Consider the following 12736-nt stretch of genomic DNA (forward strand, 5'->3'; position numbering starts at 1 on the left):
ACTAGGTCGGTGGTTGCAGAGCTTGGGAGCAGAGCCTGTTCAGAGGACCCCACATTGCCAGGGCGCGTACTTCGTCTCGAATCTAGATGTCTGCACATTTCCTGGTCTAGTGACTTGCTTTTCTCTGGTATATATAGGTGGAATCGGATTGCGCTGCTAAGATTGGTTTATGTAGATTGAGAGCTGAATGCATTGACTGGCACTCGAGAAATAAGGTAGCTCGCATTGGTTTTGACTGCGCTGGATATTATTCTGTCACCTCCTATTGTCTCTGACGCCAAAATGACCAAAGAGCCTGAAGAGAACGTGCGCGTGCACCCATCAGGTAGTCGCGATGTCTTTGAAGATAATGGAATGGGATATGTGGACCATTCTCAGTCTGGTATCGGATCAGTGCATCAGGTATACATTCTACTGAGGGTGTCCTGCGTACCAGGCAAGGGCAACAATGAATAGTTGATTACAAGATTTACACAATTTACATTTGTGACAGCGATGATATTGGGTGCATGAATCGGTTGCCGTGGCGAGCCTCGTTGTCTCCCCAGGGGCAGCGATATCATCCAAGCGTTAAGGTTTCTCGTGCAACCTCAGGATAATTCTGCATTATGCGCTTGATCTCCATTTCAGAAATCCTCGTCTTAAACTCAATCGTGCACGGCCGTTTTGACATCTCCCCGTTCATGTACCCCATGTCATCCAACGGCTTCGTAGGATCTAGAGCAAGCCGGAAGGCCCAAAGAATAAGGAGCGAGTTGATGAACACCGATCTTCATTGGTCAAAGTGAGCTCAGAAGACGACGTGCGTGAAAGAATAGCTTCACCTGTTCGCAACATGTTGACCAGGGCATATACTAGAAAAAAAAGTCATTCAAAGAACGAATAAATGACTGAAAGATGGTACGTACCGCCGACCAAACCCGTAGACAAAGAATTTTAGGTCGTCTCTCAGGCGACCTCGATCATCGACCCAGCGCTGAGGCTTGAATGCGTAAGGCTCAGGGTAGACTTCTGGATCTCGGGAAATGGCCCTAAGGCAATAACTATCAGTTCCGTCGTATCTTGAAGCACGATGCTTACCAATGGTCGCCGTATACGGTAGTCCCCGCTGGAATACAATAGTTTCCCTGAGGCCAGATCATCATTTGCACGATAGGTTTCTCAGACATTACTTGCCCAAATCACGTCTCTGGTCGTTCGGTGAGCCACTCCTGCAGTGTGAATGTAAACTTCAGGGACAAAACTGCGACGAAAGTGCACACCGTTGGGAGTCAAGGGTCTCCATCTTAAAGCCTCAGCAATGAAGGCGTGGAGGCGGGGAAGGGATTCTTGATCGGCGAAGGTCGGCGCTTTAGTGCAGAAATCATTGAATTTACAGAACTGTAACGGGGAAAAAAGCTACCTCGGTGCCTTCCGATGACCGCATCGAGCTCTGTCTGAACTGTAGCTTGCTCCTCCGGGAAACAAGCGGCTGCCATGAGCACCGTGCATATCGCTGCAGAAGTCTTTCACCTCATTTCAGCCACATATCTTCAGAGACAACAGAACAACATCTCACCGTACTTGATCCAGCTGCAAAAAAGGTACCAGCAAGCGAGGCCGTTTCAGCCTCTGTCAAATCAAAGCGATCGCTACCTTCTAGCATATGTTTCGCGAACGAAGGGCCGATGTCCACATTACTCTGCTGCTGAACAACTCAGATATTTTGTGTAAGAATTGGCAAGGCAGTGCATACCAGTTGTTCTTTCACGCGGTTCAGGTGGTCCATGTTGAGTTTCATTTGCCTCTCACACATCAGCTGTAAGTCTCGACCATACCAAGGAAGGTATTTGAGCCAAGGGATCGTGTCCACCAGATAAGCACCAGGGCGCAAGATTGGCCTAAACATCGAGATGATTTGGTTAATCTCAATGACTTCAGGATCACTCGCAGATGTGGGCGTAGTCTTCCCATATGCAACTTTCATAATTGTCGTGGCAGCATAACTTCGAGATACCTGTGAGCAATATACTATCATAACTGAAAACTCTTACGTTGTCACATGGTTCTGGAAGTTGTATGGATCATCAAGGATGTCGAGCACAGCGGTCTTCGCGTGTGACATCTGCAGGGGCTGATAAGTCTTAGCTGCATTAGGCTGAAGATGCGTATGGAGTGCTCTGCATCACGCTGAAAAGTAAGATATGATAGAGGAAAGCATCTCGGACTACTTACCTACGCATGCGACGAAACCTTTCCCCAAAGGGTGTAAAGGCGATGCTGAGTCCGCCACCAACAATTTCTCCAACAGCAACCTTGCGAGGGCGATCAGCCAACGATTTGCCTTGATTCTCCATGATATCTACCGCAGCCTGTAGAATGTTGAGCGTGGATATGACAGACTCGGCGTGGAGGGACTGACTTGGTAACGGCCGATAATAACGATATTCTCAAATCTTGACCGGACGGTAATTAGAGGACCATATTCGTCAATCCATCCCGCTACAGTGACAAATGGGCTGATCAGCGATAATAAAAAGTCAGCATTGAAAGCAGTGAGTCAACTATGAAACTTTACTTGCGAGGCGGCAGGAAGTGTCCACGAAGTCCCCAAGCCTTAGAAGGGGATGGTGGGAGAGGAAGGCCACTCTTTGATTTAGGAAAGTGAACCTGAACGATTATTCCTATTGTCCCAAGACAAGCCGCAGCGCTGATGATGAGCTGCATGTTGTCAGCAATGGACAGGTTAGGTGGATGCAGCATGCCTGATGGGAAGAGCGCAAGGAAGGCTTGGAGGGAACTCATCGTAAATCACGGTGCATTCAAGTTCTGAATGACTCTTTTTAAGTACCGCATGACAATCATAGCTACCCTGAAGATGGTCTCCTGTACTCGGAGTGCATATGACACTGCTCCCCTGCAATGGTACCTGACAGCACCCAATCGCCAAGAGAAGCCGTTGGAGAGCACATCCCGCGGTCATACTCGTCACACCCCGTTGCAAAATACACCCAGATGATGTCGACAAATACTAGAACGGGGCCTCGCTTGTAATTCATTTGGAAAGCATAATCATTCCATTGGTGCCACGTCTCGGGGTCCTCGGATTGATAAGAAAGCGGCCCAGGTGTGCGTGGTTCCCCGTGCTCACATTCATTAGAAGAGTCACTTGATAAGTTCTACCTGGGGGAAGGGTGAGCAGTCGAAGTCGTGGTATCTCCCTGGCTTTCATCGGCTCGAAACTGGCGGCAATCCGATTCGACATCCCCTTCCCTTCGCTGACAGATCGGAGATAGCTGACCGCCCCAGGGCGAAGGATGTAGTCTGCCCAACGTCGCTCGCTTGCCAGATGCTGTAGCCGTGGCTTCGCTGTTCAGTGATAAAGCTGCCGGCTAAAACTTGGGCACTACCCACATGTCGCATCCACAGCCCTGCCACAGAAGGGATACCTTCCTTCTATTGGGACTGCAAACGAGAGACTAAGCAGCAGGAGTTGTGTCTGTGTTTCTCAAAGCAAGAATACTTGAAATTTCGCTGCGGAAAAAATCAGGACAATCACCCCCATTGAGCTGCATTAGAAGTTGAAGACACACGGCCAACATGCTATCCTCAACACTAGTTCACACCCCCTACCTTGCAGAAGATTTAGGATGCTTATATCGATCATCCCAGTGACGCTTGACTCCTTACCCCACTGTCATCACCCGGCGTCAGGAATGTCTTCTTTCCACCACCCCGATCCGACACGAACGCTCGATATCTAGTTTGTCCATAATCACTATCGCTGCCACCCCAAAGAAAGAAAACAGTACTCACATTCTCCCCAGCCTTTCCTATTCCTCAAGCGAAACAAATGGCCGTGTCGTTTTAAGCATTTTATTGACTGCGGTGGGGAGTACTGGAATGAAATGAAAATGACCAAAGAGCCTGGAGAGAACGGGCGCGCGCCCTCAAGACCTTATGATTGAGCCGCTATGAAACTCCGTAGAGTTTCTAATTGGTGGTCTATATCAAGAGCTTTTGAAAACAACACAACCAAATACAAAATTACAACTCTGTGTATATACATCTAATATAGTAATAAAGCACGAATAACCGCCGGCTGAAGTCCAGTGATGTCCACCACGTCATGTTATGTCGTTGCTGTGTGTTGTGCGCGTCGATGTCATTCATTGTGTTGACCACGTCATGCTGTGTTGCTATGCGTTCATAGTCGTCCACAGTTCTCTCTCCTATTTACAGTTCTTTGTTCACCACCATGGCGACTTCTGCTTCACTTCATGGCGTTGTTGGTATTCATAATGGAAGCAGATATCAGATCGACAGAAAAAATTACTGGCGATACGACGGATTCATTGCCACACCAGAAATGGGCGATATGCGTGTCAATGTGTTCACATTGGGTGCAAACACCGCTTCTGCTGAATAGTGCTGCCGCGGTTCGGTCCAGAACCATGGTTCGAACCTTAACTTCCCTGGACCGGACCAGAAGTTCGGTCCAAGGTCCGTGGAAGACCTTGGACCGAACTTCTGGTCAGGTTCGTGGTTCGATCAGTACTGACGAATTGTGAACGGGTTCGGACCGGTTCGAACCGATAAGGTAAGATCAAGGTTTGGTTGGTTACCACATAGTCGGTACATCAAACACGCGTGTACCGCACGCTTGGTTCAAGTGTTGCACACACACTCTCCATTTGATCCTTGTCGTGCACCCTCATCGCAGTGGGATCAGTCCTGCGATGTCACTGGTATGTACCCCATCTTTCTTATTCTTTAGTTTCCCATCCAATTTTTCTTATTCTGACATTCAATCTGTCAATGGCTAATATGCAATATTGCAACTGCCCATCTCAACTGCTAATATGTTCATTTTCTAGGATATATTCATTTCTGTTGCCTTACATTGTAGGTGCACAGGCCTTCAAGGTCCAAATAAAGGGATCACCAATAGCACATCTGAGGTGAGTACCTTTTCTCTTCTCTCGCAAAATGACCAACTGTGCTGTTGGTGCTGATGGGGCATTGAAGGATGCCTCCGAAATTCAATGGTTCGACAACGTGGATGATGACATGCCAATTACTCCTCCTGCCAAAGACTCACTCACTGTCCTTATGCAAGGTGGAAGGCAGCCAGCATCTATCAAAGGTGGTACTCGATGGTCTTCTTGCCCTTCCAAGCCCTCTGCTCGTCCTCGAGCAGCTGATAACACTTCAGCTGAGTCGTCTTCAGGCACGTGCCCACTCAAGCAGGCATTATCGAGTGCAGACAATGCACCCATCAAAAAAGTTGCCATACGAGCAGCTCCCGAGGAAGATGACTTAGATGACAACCACATCCCTTCCATTACTAATGGAGACGACTCATCCGCTGATGATTCAGAGTATACTAACACTCTTGATAACAAAGCTGAAGAAGCCGACAACACTGAGGAAGCATACCAGAAGACCAAGTCACTTGGAGATGCAGACCATCAGGTATGTTCTTTTTAATTATATTAATCTATGGACACATTTCTAATCTACATTGTCAGGCCCACCAAACATCAAGGAAGACAGATCGCACAGCTGATCTCTGGACCATTTTCACAGAAGAGAAAGGGCATCTTAACTGGACACTGGGACACCTGAGGATGGCTGGTGGTGCAATATTTGCAAGTATGTAAATTTCTGCATCGTAAAATCTGCCTTGCTGACTTGTACCTTAGGGATGCAGGGCTGCCCACTCATCAATTGTTTTTCAAAGGTAGCATTTCTATGTGCCATATGCACATTTCAAGGTGAGTATCCTCACTACCTGTGAACTTATTGCTGACTAACCCAACAATATAACAGGAATCTGAAGTGTCATTTCCCCATGTACAAGAGCTGATGTGAGGCACAAGATATCGCACTGAATGAACGTGCTATTCCTGCAAGTGTCTGAAACTCCAGCGAGCACCAGAAAACATTGGACGGGTCACTTGCCCCCCAAAATTCCTCAGTTCATGAAGTCGGGCTTGATGGACTACATAGTCGAGCTCATTGTCTCCGAGGATGAAGCTATCCAGCTCGTTGACAAAGTGTTATGCGAAACCTCTCGGATGAGATCCAGCAGCGCTAAACCCGCAAGGGGCGTTCTAAGCGTGGCCTTCGGCGCTAGCCCAGCAAGGAGCTTGCCTGCGCTAAGTCTGAGTAAGGGTTGAGACCCTTACTTACGTAGAGTCGATTGGAGCTTCTCAAGGATACGACCCAAGAGACGGAGTTCAACTCAAGAGAATCGTCTCAGGAGAAGATGGCTTCTTTGTACAGAGGGAGTTCTCTTAGGCAAGAGAAGTTCAGACCCAACGACAAGATCAGATGAGAACCGAGTAGATTCAAGTTAGAGAACCATATCTACTGAGACGTGAGATATATATATGTATGTAAAGGGGAATACCAGTGGAACGGTAAGGGTACAGGGTAACGGGAGTATTACCGAAGTACTGGTAAGGGCAGAGGGTTGTGTGAGTCATAAGTATAAATAGGTAAGAAGTACCGGTTGAGCGGTAAGGGCAAAGGGCATGGGGAATCCCCATCAATGAGAGAACTGAAACAAGGGGAAGGGCATAGGGTGCAGTAGAAGCTGTGGCTTCTATGATCTAGGGGAAGAAGTGAGAGCTTCTCGCGTTTCAGAACAACGGAATCAAAAGAAAGAGATGAAAATAGAATCGTAACCATGGTCTGGGTCCAGACGAGTCCGAAGAATGAAATGACACGTGTAACGCTCATGTTACTGTAACACAAAGGGCCTTTCCGTCGCCTCTTGCAGTATCTTTGCCCTAGTCTTTCTGATACTGCCATTCTTCACCATACAAAAACCTGTGAGGAGATCCTTGAAAGAGCCAGACTCGCTGTGGAGACAATCAAGGACAAGCTCGCGCACATTGACAGCAAAATATCAATGACATTTGACTCCTGGACATCTCTCATAGGCAACCCTTTCTTATCAGTCACAGCTCATTATATCGATGCTCCTGCTGACAAGCCCCAAGAGTGGGAGCTGAAGTCTGATCAGCTTGCTTTCAGGTATATTGAAGGATCCCATAGTGGTGCCAACATTGGGCACATTTTAATGGAGGTTATTGATGAGTATGGTGTTCGAAAAAGGTGCATTTTTCTTCCTTGTTTTAGATCACACCTCATGACACGACATTTAGCTTGGTTGGTTCACTGCGGACAATGCCACAAACAACGATACTGCTATCCAAGCAGTCACAGATGAGATTGATCCATCCGGTGAACAATGGAATGCAGATCAGCATTGTGTGCAGTAAGTATTCGTTTTTTAAAATTTATAGATACTTATGTCTATCTAATTGTATGGAGCATGCCCTTCATTTAGCAGTGAAGCATTTTGTCAAAGCGGTTGGCCCTACAGGTAACGACGCTGATGAAGAGCACAACGACAAATATGAAGTAGTGGATACTGTTGGCAAAGCACTTGCACTCATTATGCAGGTAAGCATTTTTTTAAAATTTTCTCGGTACTTTCAGCTAATGTAGTCTATTAGATTCGCAAGTCACCCCAAGCTCGTGGCTTCTTCCACAAATGTTGTGGTGAGGCAGATGTCCCTACCCTTGAGCTTCTCAAGTGGATTTGGACTTGCTGGGCCTCCCTATTCAACATGTTGGAGTGAATGCTGTGCTTATGAAAGGTATGTCACACTGTCTCAGTATCTTCCACACTAACTGACATTGGTTTTTTTAGGGTATCAATAGGTTCATTCAACTCGCAGATGACAGTGACAAGGTTCCAAAACTGCATGGTAAATCCTATCCAGACTTCAAGCTCTCAGGTCAAGAGTGGTCGAAGTTGGAGCTCATGCAAGATGTACTCCAGGTGAGTCTCTTTTTTCTGGTTTGTTTATACTAACCAACTAATTTCTACATTATAGGAGCCTGCTAATGCTCAGCAGAGCTTCTCAGTGACTCATCAGCCCACTGTATGGTATACTATTCTGATTCTCGAGTGCCTTCAAGAGACTTGGGAAAATATGGCCCAGGTTTCGAAGTTCAACGGTGTCGCAAATGCCATTCTCTTGGGTCTCGAAAACATCTGCAAGTGGTATTGTAAAACTGACGACACGGACATGTACTTTGTCTGTCTCAGTGAGTTTTTTCTTTTAAATTCATCAGCCGCATCTACTGATTCAAACTATATAGCTTTGGATCCTAACTACAAACTAGCATATGCAAAAGACAAATGGGATACACAGCACTTCGAGGATGGGATGGCCTGCCTCGAAAACCTAGTAAGTGCTTATCTACCCTTACATGAACTGGTTTGACTGACAACATTTTTTTAGTTCGATGAATATTCAAAGTCAATGCCAGCTGCATCTTCTGATATGACAAAGAATGCACCACATGCATTGGTGCGTGAAGGTTTGTATGGGCATAGTTGGATGCGCAACACCATCAAATCACGCCTTGCTACTGACACCACATGCCAATACCCACGTCAAGAGCTCACCAATTACCTTTCTGCTCCTCTGGAGGATGTTGAGAACCCAGTTGTGTGGTGGGGGGTGCATTATATTTATTTATTTATTTGTTTGCATGAGAGGCTAACAAAATTAAACATAGCATCACTCTTTGCAATATCCGATAATGGTGAAGATTGCAAAAGTCTACCTTGCAATTCAGGGCTCAGCAGTTGCATCAGAGCGCATATTCTTGAGTGGAGGCATTACTGGTATGGCATGTTGCAACTCATTGCTTCCAGAGGTCTTCGAGGCACTGCAGTTACTTAAGAGTGCTTATTGTGAGGGTCATATCTCAGCTCATGCTCATACAGAACTTGCAGCGGTGGATGTTTAGTACAATTACTTGTCATGTGTTGATTTTTTTACAATATTGATTTGGTACATGGTTTGAACCGGTTCTGAACCTGAACTGGACCCCCCGAACCCATTCACTGAAGTTCAGTTCAAGGTTCGGTTTGGGCTGTCCCCGTGAACCGAACTTTTGTAAAGTTTGAGGTTCAGAAAAATTGCTCTCAGAACTGGACTGAACTGAACTTCAGCAGCACTACTGCTGAAGATGGCATTTACCTATTGGATGCCCACACTACTATCAGTCCTATCATTGATGACAACAAAAAATCTGTGCATTCTCTTCATCTCTTTGCCAATGATGTATGTCGCTTTTCATTTCATTTCATTTCGTTTTTTGAGGTTCGTTAATATTGGATAGGACTTACAACCTCTTCCTGATGGCGCTCACGCCTTTCTGACAGTCGTGATAGCAGGCAAAGTTTCATGCAGTGCTTTTGCGGTCAAGCAGGAAAATGTGTTTGATATGGATGTCTCTCAATATGTTACTGGTCCTCTACAAAACATGTGAGTCTGCTGCTTCCATCCTAAAGCTCATCTACATTTCTCCAAAACTCCTTTGCCCACCGCCAGTAAGCATGTCATTGTTCAAGGCACTGTGCAAAGTATTACTGCAGAATGTTGCACTGTGACCATGAAGGATATTGCTCTTGGACCTTCAGATGTGGTTACAACTGTTGATGAGAATTCCGAAACAGTCCCTTCGACTTCACTCAAGCAGTTTGATTGGGGAGGAGTGCAAAAAGAGAAAGGGAAAGGGAAAGCAAAGGGTAAGGAAAGAAATGAAGAGGCAGGGGAAAGTGGCAAAAGGGCATGTGATGATGATGACAAAGATGGGGATGGCAGACCATCTGCATCTGCTGCAGGTCCTTCCAAAGTTGCTTGTGTTTCCACATAATATTTACTGTTCTGTATCTAACCTCTGATTTTAATGGCTGTTCCTCATGACAAAGATCACTTGCGAAAGCGCCAGTTTCGTGCAAATCCCATTCATGCAGCTCAAGAAAGACTAAGGCTGCACCAAAAAAGACTCGGGCAGCATCAAGAACAACTCAAACAGCGTCAAACAGCACAACATTCTGTGAGTCCAGTTATTATTGTTTGGGAATCATTCTAATAACTAATGACAATGTTTAGATCCTAGAATGAGACATCTTTGGACCTCAATCTCAACTACCTTCACTACCTAATCTAACTCCATCACCTGTCCCTGAAGAACCACGACCTCCTTCACCTGTTCCTGAGGAGCATTGGTGGTTCCATTTATGAGATTGACCACCTGCTGTCACAAATTCCTAATACAAACCATTTTTCGTTTCTTGGCTTTCCACCGGCTACTTCTTGTTCCCAAACTGGTCATGTGACTTCATTTCCTGTCACAGTTTCACCTCTTCACATATCACCCACCTGGGTTGCCCAATTAGTAAGCCTTATTATACTTGGTGATTACGTGCCTCACCAACTATTATTAGGCTTACTTGCGTCAAACCTCAACACCAGCATTAATACTGCCCAAAATCATCTATGACCTTCACAGCTACACCTATCCACAGTGGGGGCGGATATTCAGAGGTATTCTAGGCATATGTAATCCACCCACCCCCGCCATGAACCCTATTATATCCATGTGAGGTATATTGGTGTTCTCACGCCCCTTGCCCTTTCCCCTCACCGTCCTTCACAGTGTCTATGCCTACCCCAGCATTACCCTCTCCCCAAGCTCATCCCCAGCACTGTTTCTACTGTCTCTGCTGTCTCTGCAGTCTCTGCTGTCTCTGCTGTCTTTGCAGTCTCTCCCATCTCTCCCGTCTCTGCTGTCTTCCCTGTCTTTTGTCTCTCCCATCTCTGCTGTCTCTGCTGTCTCTCCCATCTCTCCCATCTCTCCCATCCAGACCGAGTATTGCCACCTCGCCTGCAGCCCATCCTTCTGTCATCAATATGCCCTCTCCATATCATCCATGCCTTATCAGATACACTCCTTGAGTGCCGTCCTACTGCCAGCCCACTCAACTGCCATCAATGTGCCCTCCCCCATATCATCCACACCTCTTTGAGTACACTCCTTGAGTGCCATCCAACTGCTGTCAATGTGGCCTATCGCGGCTTCCCTCTTAATGTCAACACCTCTTCGAGGTATGTTGACACCATTTTACTTTCCATCTCTCAAAAAGGTTGAGCCGTCTGCATTCTCTGCCCTAGTGCTGCCTTAGATGTTCCTGTCCTGTCTATAGTAATAGCTTGTGTACACTGTGCTTCCCCATTCCTTGGTCCTCATTATCTCATACAACATGCTCTCACTATGAGACATACACCCATTCAATAGATCACAGTACCTATCCTTGTTCTACATAATGAAACTCTCATTGAATAAATCAGTCTGGAATAGATGCCAACTTTATTGCATTCTCGGAGATAAACATATGTAGTTGAGATAATGTTCAAACAGTGCCGCCGAAATCAAGGAAGTCATCTGGGCCGAACAATGCATTGAGATGAGCCAAGGTGGCATCAGGGTCGAAAGCTGGCAAGCTGGACCCTGCAGTGAACTTGTGAGCATTGAGTTGTGCAAACTTGTGGGCATTGAACTGAGGGAACTGTGAGTCCAGAGTGTTGGACTGACCAGCAGGGTGAGTAGTACTCGGTCCTGACACATCTGCCAGGGGTGCAGTGGCAGACTGAGCTGCAGGACTACTAGTAGCAGCAGCTGCTGGGTCTTCGTCAGGCTCGCCTTCATCGTCACTGCTCTCGATGAATTCAGCACTCTTGTGGGTCTTGTTCCAATTAGTATTTCCCTTCTGAGACACTGCAGGTTGTTTGCGCTTCCTTCCCTTGTCAGAGCAAGTGTGTCAACGATGGTCAATGATCTCGCTGTTATTAAGCTGCTCATCACATTCCAGATGAAGTCTCTCGAGCTCGTCATCATCTATGGTTACCCATTTCATAGCACCCTGATACCCACTGCCGCTTGAGCATTTTGAGATCCGGGAGTGCACTAGACACATTACTTAGGTTTGTGAACTTGACACTGTCCAGGCCAGCCTGTGATTATGACCTGGTAACGTTGAACCACATTACTGGAAGTAGTGCAGTCCATTGCATGACAGCACGAGGCTCGCCAGGTGATCTCTTCTATTAATGGAGGTAAGTAATGCTGTCGTCATGGAAGTAAATGGACTGACGGAGTCCGATGTTAATGAGCCAGTGGATTGAGGTGCACGTGTCAGAGACGAGCTGTTGATGACTTTTCCTGGCACCTGTAAATAAAATAGTGTTAGATCACAGGTGATAGCATTGACAATAAGAAAATTCTGACCTTTCATCCCTTGGATGGTGAATCCTTCCATCTTGCTCACAAAATCCTGATTGTCAATCCCCATCACCGAACCCATGAAATTTTGAACACCCTCGGTAGCAAAGGTAATTCCCCTGCAAAGGGAGATCTGTTGAGCCACGTGTTGTGAATAGAATGCACTCAGCGCCAGTACGACATTTAAGACTGTGAAGCTAGAATAAAAAAAACCAAGTTAGCAAGATTGCAATGAAAATTTTCGTAAACCTCCAAACCTCATTCTCGACAGCGTTCAAAGTCTGAGTGATATTGTTTACCTTCGAACTTCATCGAGATACGGAGACCAAGAGTCTTAGTCTCCCGTTGCTCCGAAAACTCCTTCAAGAGGTCCTCCTGTTCTTGCTTTGACAAAGCATGGTATGGTTCCTTATGATCATGGACTAGGGACTGAAGGGCAGCTCTACCTTCAGCCATCTAGATGTATATGTTAGAATAAGTATATAGTGGTCAAAAAGAAAAGAAAAACTTACGGTTCTCTTTGTCCTGGTTTTTCTTCCAGCAAAACGCGTTCCAGAGATTCAGCTTTGAGTGCTTTGCGCATAGTGAAGGCGACCAA

The 12736-nt window shown here is 46.3% G+C and overlaps 2 protein-coding genes across 2 annotated transcripts; one reads left to right on the forward strand and one right to left on the reverse strand.

Moving 5' to 3' along the window:
* Positions 1–559: 559 nt before the first annotated feature.
* EDB91DRAFT_1045882 (cytochrome P450) lies at positions 560–2706 on the reverse strand (the record flags this gene model as incomplete). Its single annotated transcript, XM_041313217.1, has 13 exons — positions 560–770; positions 825–854; positions 909–1031; positions 1081–1127; positions 1168–1211; positions 1263–1349; positions 1403–1505; positions 1559–1684; positions 1736–1985; positions 2034–2159; positions 2215–2351; positions 2402–2498; positions 2558–2706. The coding sequence occupies 13 exons, from the start codon at positions 2704–2706 to the stop codon at positions 560–562; spliced, it is 1530 nt and encodes a 509-aa protein (XP_041181763.1).
* A 1984-nt stretch (positions 2707–4690) lies between these two features.
* On the forward strand, positions 4691–5313 carry EDB91DRAFT_1107574 (uncharacterized protein). The gene is made up of 3 exons (XM_041317512.1): positions 4691–4727; positions 4857–4940; positions 5008–5313. Exon 3 carries the CDS (start codon positions 5009–5011, stop codon positions 5300–5302), a length of 294 nt encoding a protein of 97 aa, XP_041181764.1. The 5' UTR covers positions 4691–4727; positions 4857–4940; position 5008; the 3' UTR covers positions 5303–5313.
* The last annotated feature ends 7423 nt before the right edge of the window (positions 5314–12736 follow it).

This window comes from Suillus paluster (assembly GCF_016628075.1).
Source record: "Suillus paluster strain FC165 chromosome Unknown EDB91scaffold_6, whole genome shotgun sequence".
NCBI lineage: Eukaryota > Fungi > Basidiomycota > Agaricomycetes > Boletales > Suillaceae > Suillus > Suillus paluster.